The 20,699-nt window shown below is 33.9% G+C and overlaps 2 protein-coding genes across 12 annotated transcripts in view; one reads left to right on the forward strand and one right to left on the reverse strand.

The window, feature by feature from the left end:
* LOC140883232 (serine/threonine-protein kinase ATM) overlaps positions 1-9,675 on the forward strand; it is a 65,922-nt gene extending 56,247 nt beyond the window's left edge. For 7 of the 11 annotated variants that reach the window (XM_073289620.1, XM_073289637.1, XM_073289628.1 and 4 more), the window contains 22 exons: positions 260-461; positions 596-640; positions 749-832; positions 1,156-1,239; positions 2,762-2,842; positions 2,988-3,077; positions 3,175-3,237; positions 3,469-3,609; positions 3,694-3,750; positions 3,900-3,959; positions 4,103-4,197; positions 4,501-4,609; positions 5,285-5,374; positions 6,011-6,090; positions 6,179-6,257; positions 6,809-6,855; positions 6,929-7,028; positions 7,243-7,374; positions 7,458-7,592; positions 7,681-7,746; positions 8,187-8,333; positions 9,215-9,675. In XM_073289620.1, the coding sequence (XP_073145721.1) occupies positions 260-461; positions 596-640; positions 749-832; positions 1,156-1,239; positions 2,762-2,842; positions 2,988-3,077; positions 3,175-3,237; positions 3,469-3,609; positions 3,694-3,750; positions 3,900-3,959; positions 4,103-4,197; positions 4,501-4,609; positions 5,285-5,374; positions 6,011-6,090; positions 6,179-6,257; positions 6,809-6,855; positions 6,929-7,028; positions 7,243-7,374; positions 7,458-7,592; positions 7,681-7,746; positions 8,187-8,333; positions 9,215-9,292 (2,065 nt within the window). In that variant the 3' untranslated portion in view covers positions 9,293-9,675. Of the gene's footprint in view, positions 1-259; positions 462-595; positions 641-748; positions 833-1,155; positions 1,240-2,761; positions 2,846-2,987; positions 3,078-3,174; positions 3,238-3,468; positions 3,610-3,693; positions 3,751-3,899; positions 3,960-4,102; positions 4,198-4,500; positions 4,610-5,284; positions 5,375-6,010; positions 6,091-6,178; positions 6,258-6,808; positions 6,856-6,928; positions 7,029-7,242; positions 7,375-7,457; positions 7,593-7,680; positions 7,747-7,983; positions 8,032-8,186; positions 8,334-9,214 lie in introns of those variants that run through there. The other 4 variants (XM_073289649.1, XM_073289645.1, XM_073289666.1 and 1 more) reach the window with 4 other exon arrangements.
* Positions 9,676-15,691: 6,016 nt separating this feature from the next.
* LOC140875023 (serine/threonine/tyrosine-protein kinase HT1-like) lies at positions 15,692-19,342 on the reverse strand. The gene is made up of 3 exons (XM_073278538.1): positions 18,732-19,342; positions 16,884-17,339; positions 15,692-16,184 (listed from the first exon to the last, which is right to left on the reverse strand). Exons 1-3 carry the CDS (start codon positions 19,092-19,094, stop codon positions 15,936-15,938), a joined length of 1,068 nt encoding a protein of 355 aa, XP_073134639.1. The 5' UTR covers positions 19,095-19,342; the 3' UTR covers positions 15,692-15,935.
* Positions 19,343-20,699: the final 1,357 nt, after the last annotated feature.

Genomic DNA, 20,699 nt, shown 5'->3' on the forward strand with positions numbered 1-20,699 from the left:
GTTTGTGTGCCTACTTTCAATTTGAGACATGGATTAGAGCTAAGATTGGTAGTTGATGTCTGAAATTCATGAACCAACTAAAATTGATGTTTGAATTATTGGAAATTTTTACGCTCTTTAAGCTTTGGTTGATGCGAAGCAACCTAATAGCTAATCCTATGGACAAGTGGATCTTCGGATATGTTAACAGTTAGTATGCATCTCAATTTTTTGTTTCATGAATTGATAACTTTCTTCATCATCTGTGGTCATGGTGCAGCTCTAGGACTATATTGGAGAAGTACCTGAAACATGCTGTTGTTCTAGCTGGGAATCACATTGCCACTGAAAAGTTGTCAGCAGAAAAAAGGAGCCAAATGCATTTTAATCTTGCGCATTATGCAGATGCTCTTTTTCGTAGTCATGAAGAGAGACTTAACTCCAACGAATGGCACGCTGCAATTCGTTTACGGAAACACAAGGTATGCTCCATATATAACAAGTAGCCAGCCAAACAAAATGCACAAAGTTTTACTAGAGGGAGCTGAGGGTTGGAGGAAGGTGTTTTATTTTGATCATTGGTGATTTCAATTGTAAATGTGTTGTTGAGATGCAGACAAAGGAGCTAGAAGCACTTATTAAGCGGTTGAAGATGTCAAAAGTTAGTCCCTTTGCTTGCATTTCCTAAGATAAGACACTTGCTACTGCCATTGTCAATTAACTGTTAGGGGTATTATTAATTAAAGATGTTTGATGATATGGATTTTAGGGAGATAAGATTGATTACTCATTAAAAATACAAGAGCTACAAAAGCAACTTTCAATGGACAAAGAGGAGGCGGAGAAATTGCAGGTATGATCAAGGGTGGACAGTTTTTGCGGGAATTGGCATTATTTGTATGAGTTGACCCATTTCACATTGTTATTATGCAATCGGAGAGCGATAATTCAGTAGCTTATCAAAGACTAGCTTTTCAACATGATCTGTTCTTTTCATTGTTTTCGGTTATTTCTGCTTTGTCGCATCATCACGTTGTATTTTGTTCGATTGTCAAAAAATGTGTTTTTGGTTAACCTTCCTAAATCTCTTTTTTACTTTTGCTGCACCTTTTCTATAGCTGATTTTGTTTTGATGATGCTACTGATCTTATTTTACGTGTTACATTTGCGACCCAGGAAGATAGGGACAAATTTCTGTCCACAGCATTAGAGGGATACAAGCAATGCTTGATCATTGGTGACAAATATGATGTCCAAGTGGTATCGTATTTACAATTATGTTCGTTTCATTTCAGCTAGAGTAGAAGTACAGTACTTAGGTAGTGTTTTGTAGTGTTATGTTAGGGCATGAATCTAAAAATTCTCGCTCACCAAACATGCCATGGTGATATCACTACCCTGAAGTCAACTAGAATACAAGTGCCTGGGGTCATTTTCATGAACCTTCGCGCTGATTCACGGGATTGCCTGAAACTTCAATCCAGAAAGAATTGTGTTTTTGCTTGTGTAGTAATATATGTCATCGTGAAGCATTCTATCATGTTTTAAGCACATTCCATTAGTTTTAAATAGTAGGATAATAGTGCGATTGGGAGAATCAACGACTTTCCAATATGTCGACAATTCGCCAATTTGTTTGACATTCTGAGAAAAGTAGGGGGGTCATTGTCCACGTCCTAATTTGCATTGTGCATTGAATTTTTATATCCATGCTTACCCGTGAAAAGGCCGTTAAATCATGCACCAATAACTAATTTGGTCGCCAACTTGAGTCAAGTAATTTCCCTTTTTTTGTACACAGAGAGATATAATGCTCAAATGTAACAAATGTAATAGTACTCAAAAACATTCTAGAATAATGCTTAGTTGATATTTAGAAGAAACTGCTCAAAGAAATATAATATTTCCATGTTTTTCCTCATATACATGCTTAAATCCTAGGCCATGATAATGTATACTCCTAGAAAGATGCCGTGGGAAAATAAATATCCATTTTAAAGATAGGCAGCCAAGAATCAGTTTCAATATGCTTTTTTGATTTCCACCAACATGGTTTAGGTTTAGACGCAGAACATAGTGGGTTAATTTTAGGCTCGAAACATGCAGAGTCAGCTGTTCGTCGTTTGGACAACACTTGGTTATGCGGAGTCAAAATGATGTTCATTAACAAACAGATCCTAATTGCATGTTTGTTTTGCAGAAATTGGGTTCTTTTTTTTTTTTTGGAGAGGAAACGAAGATATTATTAATTTAATATATGTGGTTAGATTACAATCAGTGAACCAGAGGTCCACAAAAACATACTAGAGTCAAACCAAAACAGAACCATCTATGATTCTATGTCAAAACCAAACTCCAGTCCCCATACAATTTTGAGGCAAAAGATTGGAAATCTGAACACTTATGTATCCAAGTGGATACTCTTAACTTGATCTTGTCCCAAAGGTCTCCTAAAGATTCTTCTGTATCCTCAAAAATCCTTCTGTTTCTTTCTAGCCACACTGACCAGCACACACAATGCACTATTACTACCCAAAAAACTTTCTCCTTTTTTCCCAGCAAGCCTCCTAAAACATAATTTGGGTTCTTATTACTTATTAGTACTTGAACTTGAACGTATGGATGAGTTATGACTTCAAAGTTGTCCTTTGCCCTATTAAACACATTTATTTGAAATTTATTATGCCGCTAGTTAATTTTCGTTGCTTCTATTCCTATTAGTTTCTTAATTCTAAATATTTTTTCTATTAGTTGACAAGTTTTTAATATTTTGAACTTTTAGGTATTTCGACTTGTTTCCATGTGGTTCAGTCTTACAACCAAAAAGATCTCAATAGATAGCATGCTCAGCACCATCAAGGAGGTATTATGTTGATATTTTGCTTTAGTATTAGATCTTTGTTTTCTTTCTTTGATTAATCGGGGCCACAATAAAGGCTATGTTTGAGTAGTTCATATCATTATCTTCTGGAAAAAGTTATGCATCTGCTGCATCCATATGCTTGCAGGTACGATCTTACAAGTTTATACCATTGGTTTACCAAATTGCTTCAAGGATGGGTGGCAACAAAGACTCTTTGGGACCTAAAAATTTTCATGTTAGTTTATGATGCTTAATAATTTGTTTTCTCCGATGTTTGTCATTATTATGTATATTTTGTCATTTATTGTGTGATGAATTGTCGATGATTGCAGTTTGCGTTGGTTTCTCTTGTCAAGAAGATGGCACTTGACCATCCTTATCATACAATATTTCAGGTGTGAATGGTTTTTCTTTCACAGGAAGATAGTATCTCTAGTTGCTAGAGATTGATGTTTGTTTTCCATTAGAATCCTTTCTCTGTCACTTCAAACCCCCAACCCCCCCCCCCCCCCCAACACTCACGGAGTATTCATTGTCTCTGTATAACGTACATGTGGTTTAGATTTTTAATAAGAAAAATTATGTACATCACATTGACATTTTCTCTTCCTTCTGTCACTTATCAGCTGCTGGCTTTGGCAAATGGTGACCGGATCAAGGACAAACAGCGTAGTAGAAACTCATTTGTGGTGGATGTCGATAAAAAGGTTGCAGCAGAAGATCTCTTAAGGGAGTTATCAGCATACCATGGTGCTATCATCAGCCAAGTAAACCCCTCATTTTTCTGATGTTTTAACCATATGGTTTGTATAGTTTCCTCTCATTTTCTGGTTTCACATTTTGTGCCCTAGATGAAACAAATGGTGGAGATTTACATTAAACTTGCTGAGCTGGAAACAAAAAGAGAGGTAATTGGGTTTCATTACTTGCTCATTCTTACAGCTGGTAATTATTCTGTGCTTTACGTCCGAGTTTTTGGGTCTGTTTCTTCGTCCTGGGGTATCTTGAGTCGAATAATGGGTTATTTTTTGAGCTGATTGAAGGAATGTGTGAACAGGACACTAACAAAAAAGTTACTATGCCGAGAGAACTTCGCAGCGTTCGAGAACTTGAGCTTGTAAGACTTATTTTTTTGTTTCTTTCGTTGGGTGTTAGTACACTTGACCAATCTTTTTGTTAATGATACCTCGATACTACCTTAGCACTTTACTAGTTATTGTGATGGTTTAGTAAGGCATCTGACTGCATGTTTCATTTCAGGTTCCTGTGGTAACATCTAGTTTCCCTGTTGATCAAACTTGTCACTATCCTGAAGGATTTTTCCCCTACTTCAGAGGGCTGGCTGATTCTGTCACGTAAGTATTAATCCCTCTGTTTGGATCCTGAATTTGGATTAATAAATATTTATGGAAATTGTTTCTCTTTTGTATGATTTCAAGGAAATTAGAAAAGCCTTTTTTTATTTCCTTAAAATGAATTATTTTTATAATAATTGATCGTAGTGAAAAAGGTTATAGTAATAGTATATTTCACTCCCCTTCATAGAACCCAAGTAGAGTGGGTAAATAAATACAAGCAGCATAAATATAGTCTACCTTGTTTTTTTATTTCATTTTTTATTTTTTTTTGACTTTCTGTTTCTGCATTCAAATATGCAGCATAATGAATGGTATAAATGCTCCGAAAGTGGTTGAGTGCTTGGGTTCTGATGGTATGAGATACAGACAACTGGCTAAATCTGGAAATGATGACTTGAGACAAGATGCTGTAAGCGTGCAGTCCATTTGTTATTCTTGTGAATCATATGATATCGTTGGTAAAAGTTGATCTGCAATAGTTTTGTGGTTGGACGCACTCTATTTCGAAGAATTACAGCCAGCAGCGGTGAAATCTGAATTGAATTTAACATACTTCTTCGAGTTTGAAGATTATAATATTGTTGAACAAGATGGTTTCATTTTCATGTCTTTCCTGTACAGTTAACCTTGTTCAAAATAACTGGGAATTATGTTTTTGAAAAGAAATTAAATGCGAAAGGGGCTGTCAATTGGTGATTTAACTGCAGTGGTTTGTGGGAAGTATATTTTTGAAATTAGTTGAGCGGTAACAATCTAGTGCATTTGGTCCAAGAGTGGTGATTTTTCTCTTCTTTTTTTTTTTGGTTTAAAATTATTGTGCCTGCAGCCTCGCTTTGACTGCCATCAATATATTGTTGAGTTGCTTTCGATTTCTAGTATTCTTACATTATGTAAAGCAGTTGTTCCTTGAACCACCCCAGCTTGGTTTTATCCGGTTTCTCTGCACAAGCATGCTTGTAACGAATCTTTGTTATTCCTTTTTTTCATTTCATCCATTTTCCTTTATTTTTAATGGTTGGAATTTTCTTATATTTACGAAATTCAATGGGTTTTTATTTTGTAATTTTTTAAAAATAATCTACAGGTGATGGAACAGTTTTTTGGTTTAGTCAACACTTTCTTGCAGAGAAATCGTGACACATGGAAGAGGAGACTAAGAATACGTACATACAAGGTTGTGTGATCTTAAGTAAATTAATCTGCTTTCTTTAGGTTTGAGAAAGTTACTTTTCTAGATCAAATTATACTGTGATAAAATTTTCATTTTGGTAATAATGTCTTACATAAAATTTTATCTTTAATTTTGGACAATGCTGGTGCACCTTAGGGATTTTCAGATTCAAACCCTGTGCATTTTCCTTGTATCTTTTGGGCTAGTTCCTTGGGTCAATTAACCAGAAGTTGAATAACTATAATGTGTCACTTACGCATCGATGTGATTCTATTCAATGAGTAGAGGGCCTTTACCTCATTATCCTGTTTTCTGTTATCAGTATGACAGCTGTTATTATTATGCAATAGCTTTAGATTCGTGTTTTGGAAGCACCAAATTCTTGATCTTTTCCTTTCCTTTGCCTAAAAGCCTTTTGTAAATGTTCAATTAAGTACAACGGAGTTTTCTATTAGTTGAATAACCATAGCTTTAGTTATGTCTAGTTGTAAAAGCTTTCCTTTCCGTAGAATCCTTTGAAATAAGTTTTATGCTGTTCTCTTCATTAAATATTATATACCTGTGTTAGTTTTCTATGCGGTTACAGCTATTGAGCACCTATGAACAGAAACTTTAAGTTCATTTGCTTTGGTGACACAGGTAGTCCCTTTCACGCCCAGTGCTGGTGTTCTGGAATGGGTGAATGGAACTGTCCCACTGGGTGAATATCTTATAGGAAGGTTAATGAAACTATAATAGCCTTAAATCAACAAATTTGATTTCTTCATTATCATCTGCATGCTGAATGCATTTATGTCTCCTATCCAGCTCCAGAAATGGTGGAGCCCATGGCCGCTACGGAGTAGGAGATTGGACATTTCTCAAATGTAGACAGCACATGACTGCGGTATGTGCCATGTTTTCTTTAAATTCTTGTTATTGTCCTTTTTCTTGTTAATGAAATTCAGTATCATGTTCTTGAACTGCCACAATGTTTAATAACGTCTCGTAAGTTTTTATTCCACTGCTAACTTCATTATGACATTATGTGAATTTGATGTGGGAATCAATCCAAGCATGTCATAACGTAACAATGTAATGCATGGCTTTCCCTCTTCAACACGTTCTATTTCAAATGGCAGGTGTTTTGATTCTACTCAGAGAAAATAGAAAACCAACTTCCATATTTTTCATTAAAAAAAATTCTTAAATAGACTGTAATATTCTTTAACAAAGTCGATATTCATTTTTATCCCATAATTTTACTTCAGATTACAAATTGGAGTTTTGGGAAATTAGCTCTTGCTCATGTCATAATCTAATGATGATGTCATGTATTACCTTGATGGCTGTTATTTACATTTTCTTCAAACATTAAAACTTGGTGTGCATTGAGGAATTGTTTGTTCATTGATAAGATGTTTAGAACTTGTATGTTATGTATTTTTTTCCTTGCAGGAAAATAATAAGTCCAGGGCCTTCTTCGAAGTCTGCAAGAATTTTAGGTATGCCTTTTTTTGCCCAAGTCACCTTGTTACGAGACAGCCAAATTTTCCTTGAATGATTTATCATCCGCAGGCCAGTCATGCATTACTTCTTCTTGGAGAGATTTACGCAACCTGCTGATTGGTTTGACAAGAGACTTGCATATACAAGAAGTGTGGCTGCGAGTTCAATGGTTTGTTTATTCTTTTGACTTGGCATGACGTTTCCATTATCGACTTCAGTAAATGAAGTCACAGTCTGATATCGACTTCAGTAAATGAAGTCACAATCTGATGCTGTTTCTCCCCCACACTAAGGGAAAATACCCAGCGTAGTTTGTTCGGCCTTGAATTATCATGATATGTTATTTTCGAACTGACTATAATAACTTATTCATTTTTATATAGGTGGGTTACATTGTTGGACTGGGGGATCGGCATTCCATGAATGTCCTAATCGATCAATCTAGTGCAGAAGTTGTTCATATAGATCTCGGTGTCGCATTTGAGCAAGGCCTGATGCTAAAAACTCCTGAACGAGTTGGTTTTTAATTTGAAAGTTTCAATTGTATTACTTGGTTTTTTTTATTTCCTTGACTACTGATGGTGTTTGCTGTACCCAGGTACCATTTAGACTCACAAGGGATATCATAGATGGTATGGGTGTTACCGGGGTGGAAGGAGTTTTCAGAAGATGCTGTGAGGAAACACTCTCTGTCATGCGAACAAACAAGGAAGCATTGCTCACAATTATTGAGGTATAATTAATCAATGGATATTATTCTATGCTAAATGCAATGAGAAACCTAACTAGTAACTATAACAGTATAATGTGGTAATATGTAGGTTTTCATCCACGATCCTTTATACAAGTGGGCTTTATCACCCCTAAAGGCCATGCAGCGCCAGAAGGTATACCAGTTACTATTTTTTTCATCTGTGCTTATATTTGAACACAATCTTTGCACATTTCAAGCCTTTTAGGTAGTAGAATCATTGTGATGGAATCTACCAGCGATAGATGGAAAATATATTTGTTCAAGTCATATTGGAAGTCCTCACGGAGACATTTTTTTTTCTAGGACTTGTGATTTTCCTCGTACAATCAGATGAAATATCTTCACTTTTGCTCTAAATACTTTTGTGTAGATAGGTGGTTTGCTGAATTAGAAGGGTGGGTTGCAAATTTTATTTTGGGTAAGTTCATTATAGTCAAGGTAATAATATTTTGGGATCACGTGACTATGTGAGCTTATTTCTCGACTTCTAATCCTGAATATTTAGTTACTGGATTGGTGTGTGTTCTCAACATATAAATGAGCTGTCTTACAGTACTTTTGCACCCTTATTAGGATATTGACGATGATTTAGATGCGAACTTGGAAGATTCAGATGAAGATGAGCATGAAGGGAACAAAGATGCAGCTAGAGCCTTATTACGTGTCAAACAGAAGCTAGATGGTTACGAGGATGGTGAAATGAGAAGTGTTCATGGGCAGGTAATATGTTCACAAAATGACGCTCTTTATCATGTCTCTATATTTTAAATTGAGCATGTTAGATAGTGGCATTTTAGAGCTTCCACGTCAACACCAACTTTTATAGCAGCGCCTGTGAGAGCTATCGATAAATTGTTATGAATTTTTTTTTAAAAAAAAAATAAGCAGACGCTGTTGATTTAGAATGAAGCTTGTAAGATAATTTTAATGAATGAACTCGTGAAGCCATGTTTCTGGTGGGACCTAGTGGAGATAGCCGGCTCCTGCTGCATCATCACCCTAGCCTCTGCTACAAATTAAAGATGTTTTTATTTGAGGTGGAAATAGGCTTCTGTGAAGTAACAGAAAAACTTTTGGATTAGTCATAAGAGTGTTTTTGACCACTTTGAATTTCTATAAAATTCATTGCCCACCCCCCCCCCCCCCCCCCCCCAATCCCTTCTCTTACCGTTTCTTTATTTTAGGAAGGATGTTTTCGATGTGTATTGTCTTTGTATCTCGGCATCTTCTTCCAATCATTTCTGGAAATATATACTCTCAGGAACTTTATTTCACCTTAATTCATGGTTTTATACTTTTATTATTATTATTAGTCCTAAATCCAATTCGTTTTAAGTAGCATGGATTTTCTTTTCTTTGTATATCCTGTCGTCAAGAATTGTGAGTCATTTTCATTCCATGTATGTTTAAATGAATACGCTTATAGAGTTCCGAAACACTGATGATGTAACTTGAATTTAATTGCTGCACGACTTCAAGCCTCCGAAGGAGTTTTACAGCTGAAAAAACATCAACTCACAGAAAAATGAAACAATATATATGAATCTATGATCTGAAAAAACTGGATGCTATTGAATGCCATAATACTGTCTGCTTTGTAGGTTCAACAACTTATACAAGATGCGATTGACCCCGATCGACTATGCCATATGTTCCCTGGATGGGGAGCTTGGCTGTGACAAGTTCAGAACTGTTGGAGAGGCAATCCAGCACCAGCAGTACAAAATTCTGCATGCAATTCCTCTGTTTGTTCGGAGGTCGAAAAGTTTATAAACACGGCAATGTACAATAATGAATCGAGATTAACTTTACTTTCTTAGTTATCTGAGGCTTTAATGCATTTGAGCTGTAATGGCAATTTTGATAAAATATTCGTTGGGATTCATTCTATATAAAGATGTGAAATGGGTTTAGTCTGTGTGGAAAATAGGTTCGTGGACAGCTTATTGTAATCATGAAGTGATATGGATGCTTCAAGTAACGAATGATGATATGATTATCCTTCATGTAATCATGTGTACATTGGATCTCAGGTCATAAAAAAATAATAAAAATCATTTATGTTGCGTATGAATAGAAAGAAGATTGTATTTTTATGTTTAACAACGAAATAATAGTGTTTTGATATCATGGACAATCATCATGAACAATTACAACAACTGACGTGACATCTTATACATCTAATTAGTAATTGTCACGTTAATTGTTGTCTATATAGGTGCTAATGGTGGTAGTTCATGATATCAAAACTCTGAAATAATATATTCAATCCTAAATATATATCCTACTTATTTACGTACTAGTTATATAAATTAAAATGAATTTCGATTTATATTTGTTGGATTTGAAATTCATCGTAATTAACCTGTAAAATTATAGTAACATGAAAATAATGGATTTAAAGTTTATGTTGTTAATTATTAAAAAAAAACACAAATAAATTTAAATATATGTGACATCTTTTCATTCAACCACAACTTTCTTAACGAATTTGCGTGCGAAATCCATCAAGAATTTGATAGTTAAAGGGAAATTTGTTTTGCATTGGATTTACAACTTCATATCTCGTAAAAATCAGTTGGCATATGAATAATATAGTTAAATCATTTGAAAACTTTTGGATCCCTGTTAGCTACCCTTACACTAGATTCTAAGACGAAGTAATGTTCTTTTTTTTCTTAGTGGGGAAAAACTGTACGTTCTGAATTTAAAATTTTTCGGATATTTTGTTTAAGTGACATCTATAAATTATAATTATATCATGTTCACAAAATTCTATTGAAAACGAGATATTTTTTTGAAAATCCATAAAAAAAAATGTCCGTACTAAAAAAATCTCTAACAATTGTTATGCGTTAAAATTCTTTTCTACAAATTTTCTTCGTTTCCAAGAACTTAAATAAATGTTAGTTATACTACTCGTTGTTGATTTGTTTTATAATATATATTAACACAAAGCTCAAATTGAGTAGATATAATGATTTATATATTTAGACATAATGATTTTATTTTAATAAAAATTATTTTATAAATAAAATCATGGAAAGTTTACTTTCTAACAATTATTTTTTCAACGATATATATCATTAAGTCAAGAAATAATTTAAGCGTATTTGGTATATATAAAATTTGTCGAGTAGATGTCTTAAATGAAATGAAATTTGCTTGGATATTTTTTTTTTAACATGGAAAATTTTTAATTAAATCAACATAAAATTATTTAATTAATCTCGCAAATTAAATACTTGAAGTCAGTCACCCCACATTATATATGGCTATGCATTTTCTTAATTTCAATCAAAACCTTCCTTCCCAGCCACCTCCGGCCTTAATTAATTCCACTCTCTCAAAGTTGGAGACTTTGCATGATGCAGTGATCATGTCTCCATCACCGAGCTTTAACAGCTATTCAAACAGTAATTTAGCAGAAATTGCTGCTCGGGTCGTCCAAGAATTCAGAGTCGAAGATATTGGTCGTGATCATGTACTGTTTCCTGCAAACTACTTTGGTGATTTTTATTGTGATCAAGATATCGACTCAGGATCTGCAAACGATTTCGAGTTCGCGTGGATGGAGAATTCTGAAGGAATTTCAGCTGATGAAATCTTCCACAATGGTAAGATTCTTCCCCTTTACCCGACTCATGATCATCTTCACAGCAACAAGAGTAGTACCCCATTAATGAATTCCGGGATCACTACTCCTCTACTTGCTGAAGAAAGGCGGCAGGATGTTGACGAGCTAGACGGTGTCCCGGCGGAGACGTACTGCGTGTGGCGGCCAAAGGCGACGGCGGCGGCCGAGGAGAAGAGGAATAGCTTCCCCAAGAAATGGAAGTTGAAGGATTTTCTGCAAAGGAGCTTCAGTGTTGGTAGCAAGGATAGTATCGTCTTTTCATCTCCCAACAACAGAGACATAATAAGATCAAAGGAAGAAGAAGAAAAAGAAGAAGAGACAATCAAGAAATCCCCTGTTGGCCTTAGAAATTATGGCCGTAAGGAAGGTCTCGTCAGCTTCTTGTCTCCCAGCAATATTAATGGCGGCAGAAAATATGCGAGCAATAATGGTTATAAATGGCCTCCTGCTGCTGCCGCTAAACCCACACCGCCGCCGTACAACCGGGACAGCGGCGAGAAGCGGCGGTCGTACTTGCCTTACAGGCAGCAGCAAGTGGGGTTCTTGGCTAATTTCATGAATGGGTTGGGAAAGAATTTGCAGCCTTTTTGAGATTATTATTATTATTATTATTATTATTATTATTATTATTATTATTATTGTTGTTTTTTATTATATATTTTATGTATTAATTTGGATAAATTGCTTTTATCATTTCATCATCTTCTTTGTATATATAATATATATTTGTAATACTTTTTTCCACATTTAAAAAACTTGTTGCTGATTGCTTATATATGCACATTTATGTATGTATAGATAATTTGTATGATATATATATATATATGAGTTTTTTTATGGTGCCCAACACTATATGTCCACTTTATGCCCACCATGTACAATAGATGAGTTGATCGGTACAATATATATATATATAATTCTATATTTATTTGTGGCCACAAGATTCATATATGAATTTAAACCATCAATGGAGCCGAGCTCAAATATAAAATCGCTTAATATTTCTTGAGCTTTGAAATTCATCTTCGATTTCTTGCAAATGTGAAATTTATGGCAAAGAATGAATGAATGATGGATTACTCATTGAGTATATATGAGTAAAATTCAATCGGTGTAGCACATAATTATATCATTGTTTTCATGTTTCAAAATGTTGTTCCAAACTCTTTGCTGTTATTTCCACATACTAATTAACTTGTGTGAATAATTTTTTTAAAAAAGATTTAATGTTTCGTTGTACATGTAATTGTAAACATTCATTGCTTTGTAAATTTAAAATAGACCTCGCCCTTCTTATTAGCCATACAGTTCTATAATATGTTTCATTAATTAAGGGTGAGAGCTAAATTTTGATTGATCGAAAATAGCCGACTAAACTAATTTATTTCGAAAGTTTGATTCAATTTTTTTTTTCAATAATTGAGATTTAATTTAACTTTGAAAATTATCGATTTTGTTAGTTCGATGCTATTTTTTCTTTCCTGGAACTGAATAGACCGCATCAACAGAATTTTTAAATTGATATTTTTTATGCTTGCCTATTTTGATATCAACTAATTATGATAGTTTTGAATTCATTTACCATGCATATTTTTAATATTAACGACCAGACAGATTATAACTTTTAATATGTAAGTTGAAATAACTGATTTTATCGGTTTGGTAATTCGATCGATTTGGCGGAAATAAAATCTGTTCAATATATTTTCAGTAATACAATTCAAATTATTAATCAATCAACATTTCCGCAAAATTTCTAAAATAATTTCCTTCGAGATTGTGCAAAAATAAATGTTTTTGTTGTTTATTAATCTAGAAGTTTTCTTAATCCAAAATAACGGCACGCATGTATTTCATCGTGTCATCAAATCTAAATATTTTGTAACTTTTACAATTATGATTATAAAAAAAAAACTGCACAATATTTCAAAATAATAATTTACATTGATATGAAAAAAAAAGGTGATATCTTATTATCTTAAATCCTTACTTTTTGTGTAATGACTGAACGAACTTGCACAGTTTAAAAATACAAATGTTACACGCTTGACAAAAAAACTTGTGAATCCTGATTATAATTCCCTAGCCTTATATATTATCAAAATTAAGTCATTTTTTTTAAAAAATAATAACAATAATTTTGAGAGGTAGATTTGTTATATTTGAATCTCAAATCAGAGTGGTAGAGTTCTCGTATCAACTTTGAAATATTGGTGCTAGATAAACTGCAAATATCAGCCCAAACTTAAAATCGAAGATTCAAGTATTAAACTCTATCTATTTTAAATCTTATTATTGGGTAAAATCATTCCAAATTCTTCTCCCAAACTATAAAATATACAATTTTTATTAAGTTTTAATTTCTTGATTTATACCCGACCAACCATTTTAAATTTTCCTCTTTCTCTTTTTGGTTATGCGACTGAAAAGCATGCCTTTCTGTTAAAATAATTTATCTACCTCAATCATACTTATCCTCTATTTTTTTCGAACAAATGATTGGGTTGGTAAATGGAATCACTTCACTCTAGTAATATATAGAGACTTAACATTTCAATATTGTGTAAGCTTACACAACCCTAAGATTTTCATACCAACCTTCGAAACTAAGAAAAAAGAATTGCAATTATATATTTGCAAAACTAGATGACCATGAATATATATTGAAGTGGATGAAACAACTTAAGAGAAGTGTGCTACAATAAATAAATAAATATATATATTTATATATTGACATTTCAAACCTTGACATTTGGCTCAATTAAAATTAAATGCGGTATTAACTAATGATGGATGCTGTCCAATTATGCAAATATTTTTGTTATAACATCAAGATTTCGTAATTTAATATTTTTTAAAAACCAAAAAAGCATCAAGATTTTGAAAATTTTATTTTATTAAAAAATATATAATAAATAGACTAATAAAAAGAACAAATGGTCACCTAAAAGTTTTTGAAAAGGTTGCAAGCACATAGAGCACTTAAACTAAGGCAATTGCAGATGTGAGATTAATTGGTTATTAGGAAGCCAACCTTTATTAATCAGGTTGAAAATCACACCCATCGTTTCGAAAAGTCGAGTTTGTGTGGAAGGCCTACCATGGAATTTTTCAAAAATTATTTACTCCAAACTAACATGTACATTAATATTATTGTTCAAGATATTTAATACTTAATTTGCTCATCAATGGTTTCAAATTTAAATATGTGGCTCCAATAGCATCCAAATTAATGCAACCTCACAGAAAATGATATGTTTAATTTGTGTGCTAAAAATTAGTTTAAAATGAAAACCACATATCTTGCTCCTTCCGTGCCACTTATTTGCTTATATGTGTGTTTTCACATAAATTTAAAAAAAAAAAAATTAGAAAGGAAAATTTTATAAAGAAACTTCTCGATTTGTTATTATTTAATGAAGATTTTAATATGATTGAAAATTTATAGTTGATGATATTATTTTAATAGAAGTAAATTGGTAAAAATTGATAAAAATATTAGAAAATATAAACTACATATGAAAATTGGATTGTATAATTGAAACGTATGGAAAATAAAATGCAACATAAACAGAGTGACATACAAGTATTTTCCCAAGGAAATTTATAGTTATTTAAAGACTTTTGCAAAATTTGAACTGCTCCCTCCTATCTATTCAAAACCAGTACATTGACTTTTGTGTCTTTTCAGTGGTACAATTACACATTAAGTGTGTTTTTTTTAATATAATCTTTAGACAAATGACATGCCACGAACCTAATAATTAATATCATAGAAAACCGGCTGTCATTATATACTAATTTGTATGGATCATGATTTTATATTTAATGTAATTCAAGCAGATAAAAATTGGCTGAAAACATTAGAACAGCTACTTGATATAACCAACCCCAACTAATATATGATTATTTCATGTATGTGATGGGAGCAACTAATTGGTCCAAAAATTAATATTATTAATCTAAGGTTATGTTTTAAATATATATATTTTTTGCAAGTAATTGGGTCCAACAATTGTTTTTATTATTAATCTAAGGTGGGGATATTTATTATTGCAAATAATTTTATTTTTCCTAATCATTTTAAATCTTTTGTGGGGGATATTTACCAACATGGGATCGGTGTCTTTTCTACATAATATTTGTGGGGGAATTTTAATCATTTTGAGATATTAGCGGATTTAACAAGGGGTCTTTTATTTTTAAAAAAATGGAAAACATAAAATAAGAAACATTTTCTAGTTTTCCCATGGCAATTATGAATTATTAGTGCTAATTAAGTGTTTTGAAGATAATTAAAATTTAACGCAAATCATATCCACCAACGGACCGTTTTACAATCATGGCCATGACTGGGCTTGCAGAAGGGCCCAATAATGCAGTGGTTTGGGCTGGCCGTGGCACGAAGCGGGAAAGGTCGCCATTGGTCCCGCCAGCTCAGCCCACTTGAAATCCGATCCAAGGCCCACCCTTCTGCAACATAAGCCACTAACTAAAAACTCACAATTTCTAAAGAAGTTTCTTCTATTAAAAACATCAAGAAACACACTACACACGCATATATTTCATAGAGAGATGAAACAATACATACTAATTGTATCTCAAAGATACAATCATATCAGCACATGCCTCTCCATACATGAAAGAAAAATATGGCACGGTCAATACTTAAACCGTACCCATTCTTATGCACTTAAAGAGGGCGATCTACGACTAGCGATGCACTTTGGAATGCATCGTGAAAGGGTATGATTCTCCGGGGGCTCGTAAGATGAGAAGAACTTGGGATCTTGCTCTAGTGACTCCGAATAGCTTTCAAGAATGCTCACAATTTCATGAAAATGTGGCCGCTTGTCAGGATTACTCGACCAGCAACGATGAATGAGGTGACGAAATGCTGATGGACACGAAGAAGGCAATGGCGGCCTAGCATTCTGTGCGCAAAATAAAAGGACATTACATCAAATTTTAGCGTCACTCACAGAGATGAAAGTATACATTAGTTGAGTTATACAGGATTGGTTCATGTTCATGTTCTTGACCAAGTAAATACCATTTACATACAATAAAAGATAAATCTAAGGCTGTACAACTATAGATACAATATTGTCGACTTCTGAAGTGTGAAGGTATATGAATTTAAAAACGAAAAAAAAAATAGAAGTCAAGTGGATCTATACAAGAAACTTGTACTTTAGTGAACATGATAACTTTATATATATTGTGAAAAATGAACTAAAATACGATTGTCTACGATGAAATCGCACTAAAACAGAGACATCGAAGAGGCAATACTGATGTATTCTGTAACATAAGTGTCTGCAATTTTCGCTTCTTCCTCTCTAAATGGTGATTTATTAGAGGAAAGTACTTGAGTAGTGTACTAACTTGGGAAATTTTTCAGTTTAAAGTAAAAGGAGTGTGCAATGATGTGTTCAAATACAAACATAATCATGCAGCAACTTGCAATGTTTTACAAAGCTTTATATCTTGTCAGGATTGGCATTGCATACTCGTTCAAGCTACAGCATATTCTCACAGAAATGGCCCTTCATAGAAAAAGTTAATGTATAGCTAAGAATGAGTTAAATATGTAAATTAAACATGACATCGTTGAATGCTAGATGATTTACCTTTTGGCAAACTGCAAATGCTGCTTGTTCCGGAGTCATGTCATCAAATGGTGTCAATGCAGTTAAAAGTTCCCATAAAACAATTCCGAAACTGTAAACATCAACTTTTCTTGTGTGATGCTTTTCTTTAATCATCTCTGGTGCCATCCAACGATAAGTGCCTGTAAATCCTTTTGCACTTCCACACTGAGACTCCAAGCAAGATATTCCAAAGTCGGCTACTTTCACACACATATCTTCATCGAGAAGCATATTTTCGGATTTAAGATCACGGTGAAGGATCCCTTGAGCATGAAGATATAACATACCATGAGCAATGTCGAGGGCGAACTTTAGTACGAGATTGAGGGGAAGCGAATATGGTTCTTGCTGATGGAGGAATTTTCTTAGAGAGCCGCCTGGATAGTACTCGGTGATGATACAAAACACTGGTGGTTTTTTGCATGCTGCTATGAACTGGTATAAAATTCAAAATGATATGGAAGTCAAAAAACTGAGATTCCACTGTCATTCGGCAAACAGTCAACAAGCTTCCATGATAAATTAATGACAACTATCGAGAGTATTCGGACATAAAAGTGCACTATTCTATATATGTTACCACTCTCACGCTTCAGGCCTCTGGAATTGCATAAGCAAAACTGTGCATGAATTAGCAGCTACTACATTTCAACCCTAATGTTACAAAGATGATTTGCTCAAATCTTACACAGTCTAATAAAGATGTTCACATCTCTCCCAAAATCCAAAATATAAGCCACACTTGTACGTATTGCAATCACAGGTCGCAGAGGAAAGGAACCGACATGTACAAATTACTTAGCACGGAAAGGTTGTTGATAAATATCAATAGTGCTCTGATAATTCAAATACAATTAACATAACAAACGTCATAGGCAACACAGCATACAAAATCACCTACATCTAAATTAAGTTATCCATGACCTATGTCAGAGATCATTTGTCTTGAAACAGCTAGCTACATCCCTTTCGTGCAAGTTCGAAGGTCGACACAGCTCGGATCCCTTTTTTGGGGCTACCAGATTTCAGCCTATGATTTTACATCTAGACTACAGTTTTCTCAGATAAGGGAAGACACCAAGAGTTCTCAGCTAAAGCACCAACATTTTGTGTTCACTTGCCATTAATTTATAACAACTAACCGGTTTTCAAAGTTGCTTTCAAATATTTGTAGTACCAAAGAGAGCTCCTTACTTTGCCCAACCATCAGAACTAAAACTATGTTGGGGCAATAATCCAGCATCACTCTTCCTATGTATGTAACCATGCATCACTCAAAAACATATTCCACCAAACATGCAGCATGAAATCTTCAAATTTCAGATGTAATCATGTCCATAAAAATTATGAACGGCAAACCCTCAATATATGGTCAGAAGGGGTTATTGCACCCCTTTCTCTTGAATGGTGACCCAAGAAGAGGGGTAAGAAAGGTTAGTCGTCCCCTCTCTCTTTAATATGTTCCTTTAACATCAGTATCATCTTTTCTTTATATACAAATGTATGGGTGGCATAGTGTTTTCACTCCCCCTGCACAACAAAATATCCAGCAATCAAGGCCAACAATGACGGAAGGTGCTGGGCTGTTGAAACAAGATTTTTTTGTTTGAGGAAACGATCTCCTTAACTTCACTACATGTATGTATGATTATGCGTAAAACTTTTCGAGTTTTGGTTCACTGTTTTGTAAACCTTGTAGCTTCACCACTGCATCCAAATACTTAGAATATTAACAAGCAACGGACAACATTTTCGGCGCAATTTATGCACAAGAAAGCATTCAAGATTCAACTACCCAAAACAAAGAATAAATTAGATCCCACTTACAGTGATGATATTAGGATGCTTCAACCTGAACAAAAGAGCAACTTCTGATGTAAACTGTTTCTCCAAGAATGCAGCCAACTCGCCATCCTCTTCAGGCTGGCTAATAAGCTTAATAGCCACATCTCTCTGTTGATAAACCCCTCTGTAGATTCTACTATGTCTACCAGAAGCAAATTTGTTCCCTATATAAAGTTGGGATAGATCAGCATTCCACTCTTCTTCTCTTGCACCTTTAATTTCTGCACCCGAAGAAACCAAGTATTTTGACCAAGAAACTGCTCTATTGTACTCTCCCAAAGAGAGCCTCCTCTCCAGCTTGCTTTGGGTGCTTGCTATTTGTTTCAGCCACTGAAAATTCTTCATGGTTTTTGCCCAATAACATCAAAATTTTCCAGCTTTAATTTTCTCAACTTTTACAAGACAATAAACTAAGAATCAATGTGGGTCCATCAGCTTAGTTTCTGAGCAGGCAGCAAGCTTGGCGATTTAACGTAGCACGGAAAAATGCAATGGCTCAACAGTTCCAAGTTGTTCTTCACTGGGCTCCCGAAGACCAAACATACTCAGAAACAAAATAATCGGATGCTAAAAGAGAAATTTAGAGGAAACCCACAACTCATCACTCCAAGAATAGATCATCACATGAATGTGCATGCAAAAAACAAGAGAGCAAAGGTGAAACACATATCAAGAATCGATCTTGACACCGTAAAGAAAAAAAAAACCAAGCTTTGAAGAAAATAGGGAGATGGGCACACAGATTGGCAAGAACAAACACCTCCAAGGACCAAAACGAACGAACAAAAGCCCAAAACACGAGAATCTGTGTTGGATTAGAAGCTATAAATGGCGAAACTGCTTTTACATTATCTTAGCTTTTTGGCAGAGAGAAAAAGGGAGCGGGAGCTGGTCTGGCTTCTGTCACTGTGCAACACCACCACCGATTAACGCAGCGCACATACAGAGAGAGTGAGCGAGTGAGCAAATACAGAAAATATTTAATTCAATTTTATATAAAGTTTGGAAACAATAAACATTGATATTTGATAACGTGGGGAGATCTACTTGTGAGGAGACGGGGGTTCTCACTATTAACACTACTCCCCATTTTCTTTCCCCTTTTTGCCCTTCCAAATTCTAATACCACCGCACTGAATTTATTAATTTTTTTCTTGGTTATTTTTATTTGTTACCAATTTTACATTCTTGAGATGAGATTTCAATACGTATTCATATTTTATTGCTGTTTGAGTAAATTGGTGTGAATGAAATGGAGATGGGCGATATTCATATTGTTCAACAAGGGTATTGTAGACATTTCACGGCACGTGCACACAAATAAAGATAGGTTAGGAATGTGGAAATCGAGAGAAATGGGGCCCACCGTCTGGCCATGGTCTTTTTGTGTGTGTTGTACTGTGCCGTATGCATCATCCGTATACGGTCACTCTCCTCTTCTACATATTATTATTATTATTATTATTATTATTATTATTATATATTTGAATGTATATCTATTATTATTTTCATCTCAATTATTCAATGTTATGTCGAAATCAATTTTGAAAAATTAAATTTAACGTTAGAGTTTTATCTTTTTGCTAGCATGAACTAAATCGTCAAAATTTATATAGGTCACGGTTATTTATCCTAAATATTTGGATTTATATTATGTTTAACAAGAATTTTCTATTCTTTTACTATATATTTTATTAACTTCGTTTTGAAAAACATACAATTATTTTTGAATAAATTGAGTAGGATTAAAATAAGAAGTGTATATAATTTTTTTTCCAATATTTTTTTAAAAAAAATGTATGAAAAAATGTAGAATTATATAATCAGAATAAAAGAAACATTTATTATATATATCTAACCAAAAAAACTTGAGCTCGACACATATAACCGTGTTAATTAATAATCTAAAACCAAAACCAATATGAATGAAATTTTCAGTAAAACAATTAA

The sequence above is a fragment of the Henckelia pumila genome, chromosome 1 (assembly GCF_033568475.1).
Source record: "Henckelia pumila isolate YLH828 chromosome 1, ASM3356847v2, whole genome shotgun sequence".
Lineage (NCBI taxonomy): Eukaryota > Viridiplantae > Streptophyta > Magnoliopsida > Lamiales > Gesneriaceae > Henckelia > Henckelia pumila.

Excerpts from the sequence above, each read along its gene's own strand:
- LOC140875023 (XM_073278538.1), bottom strand. The coding sequence starts at position 19,094 with ATGAAGAATTTTCAGTGGCTGAAACAAATAGCAAGCACCCAAAGCAAG. Across the intron at positions 17,340-18,731 it reads AGCATCCTAATATCATCACT|TTCATAGCAGCATGCAAAAA; the intron begins GTAAGTGGGATC and ends ATTTTATACCAG. Across the intron at positions 16,185-16,883 it reads CATTTGCAGTTTGCCAAAAG|AATGCTAGGCCGCCATTGCC; the intron begins GTAAATCATCTA and ends TTTTGCGCACAG.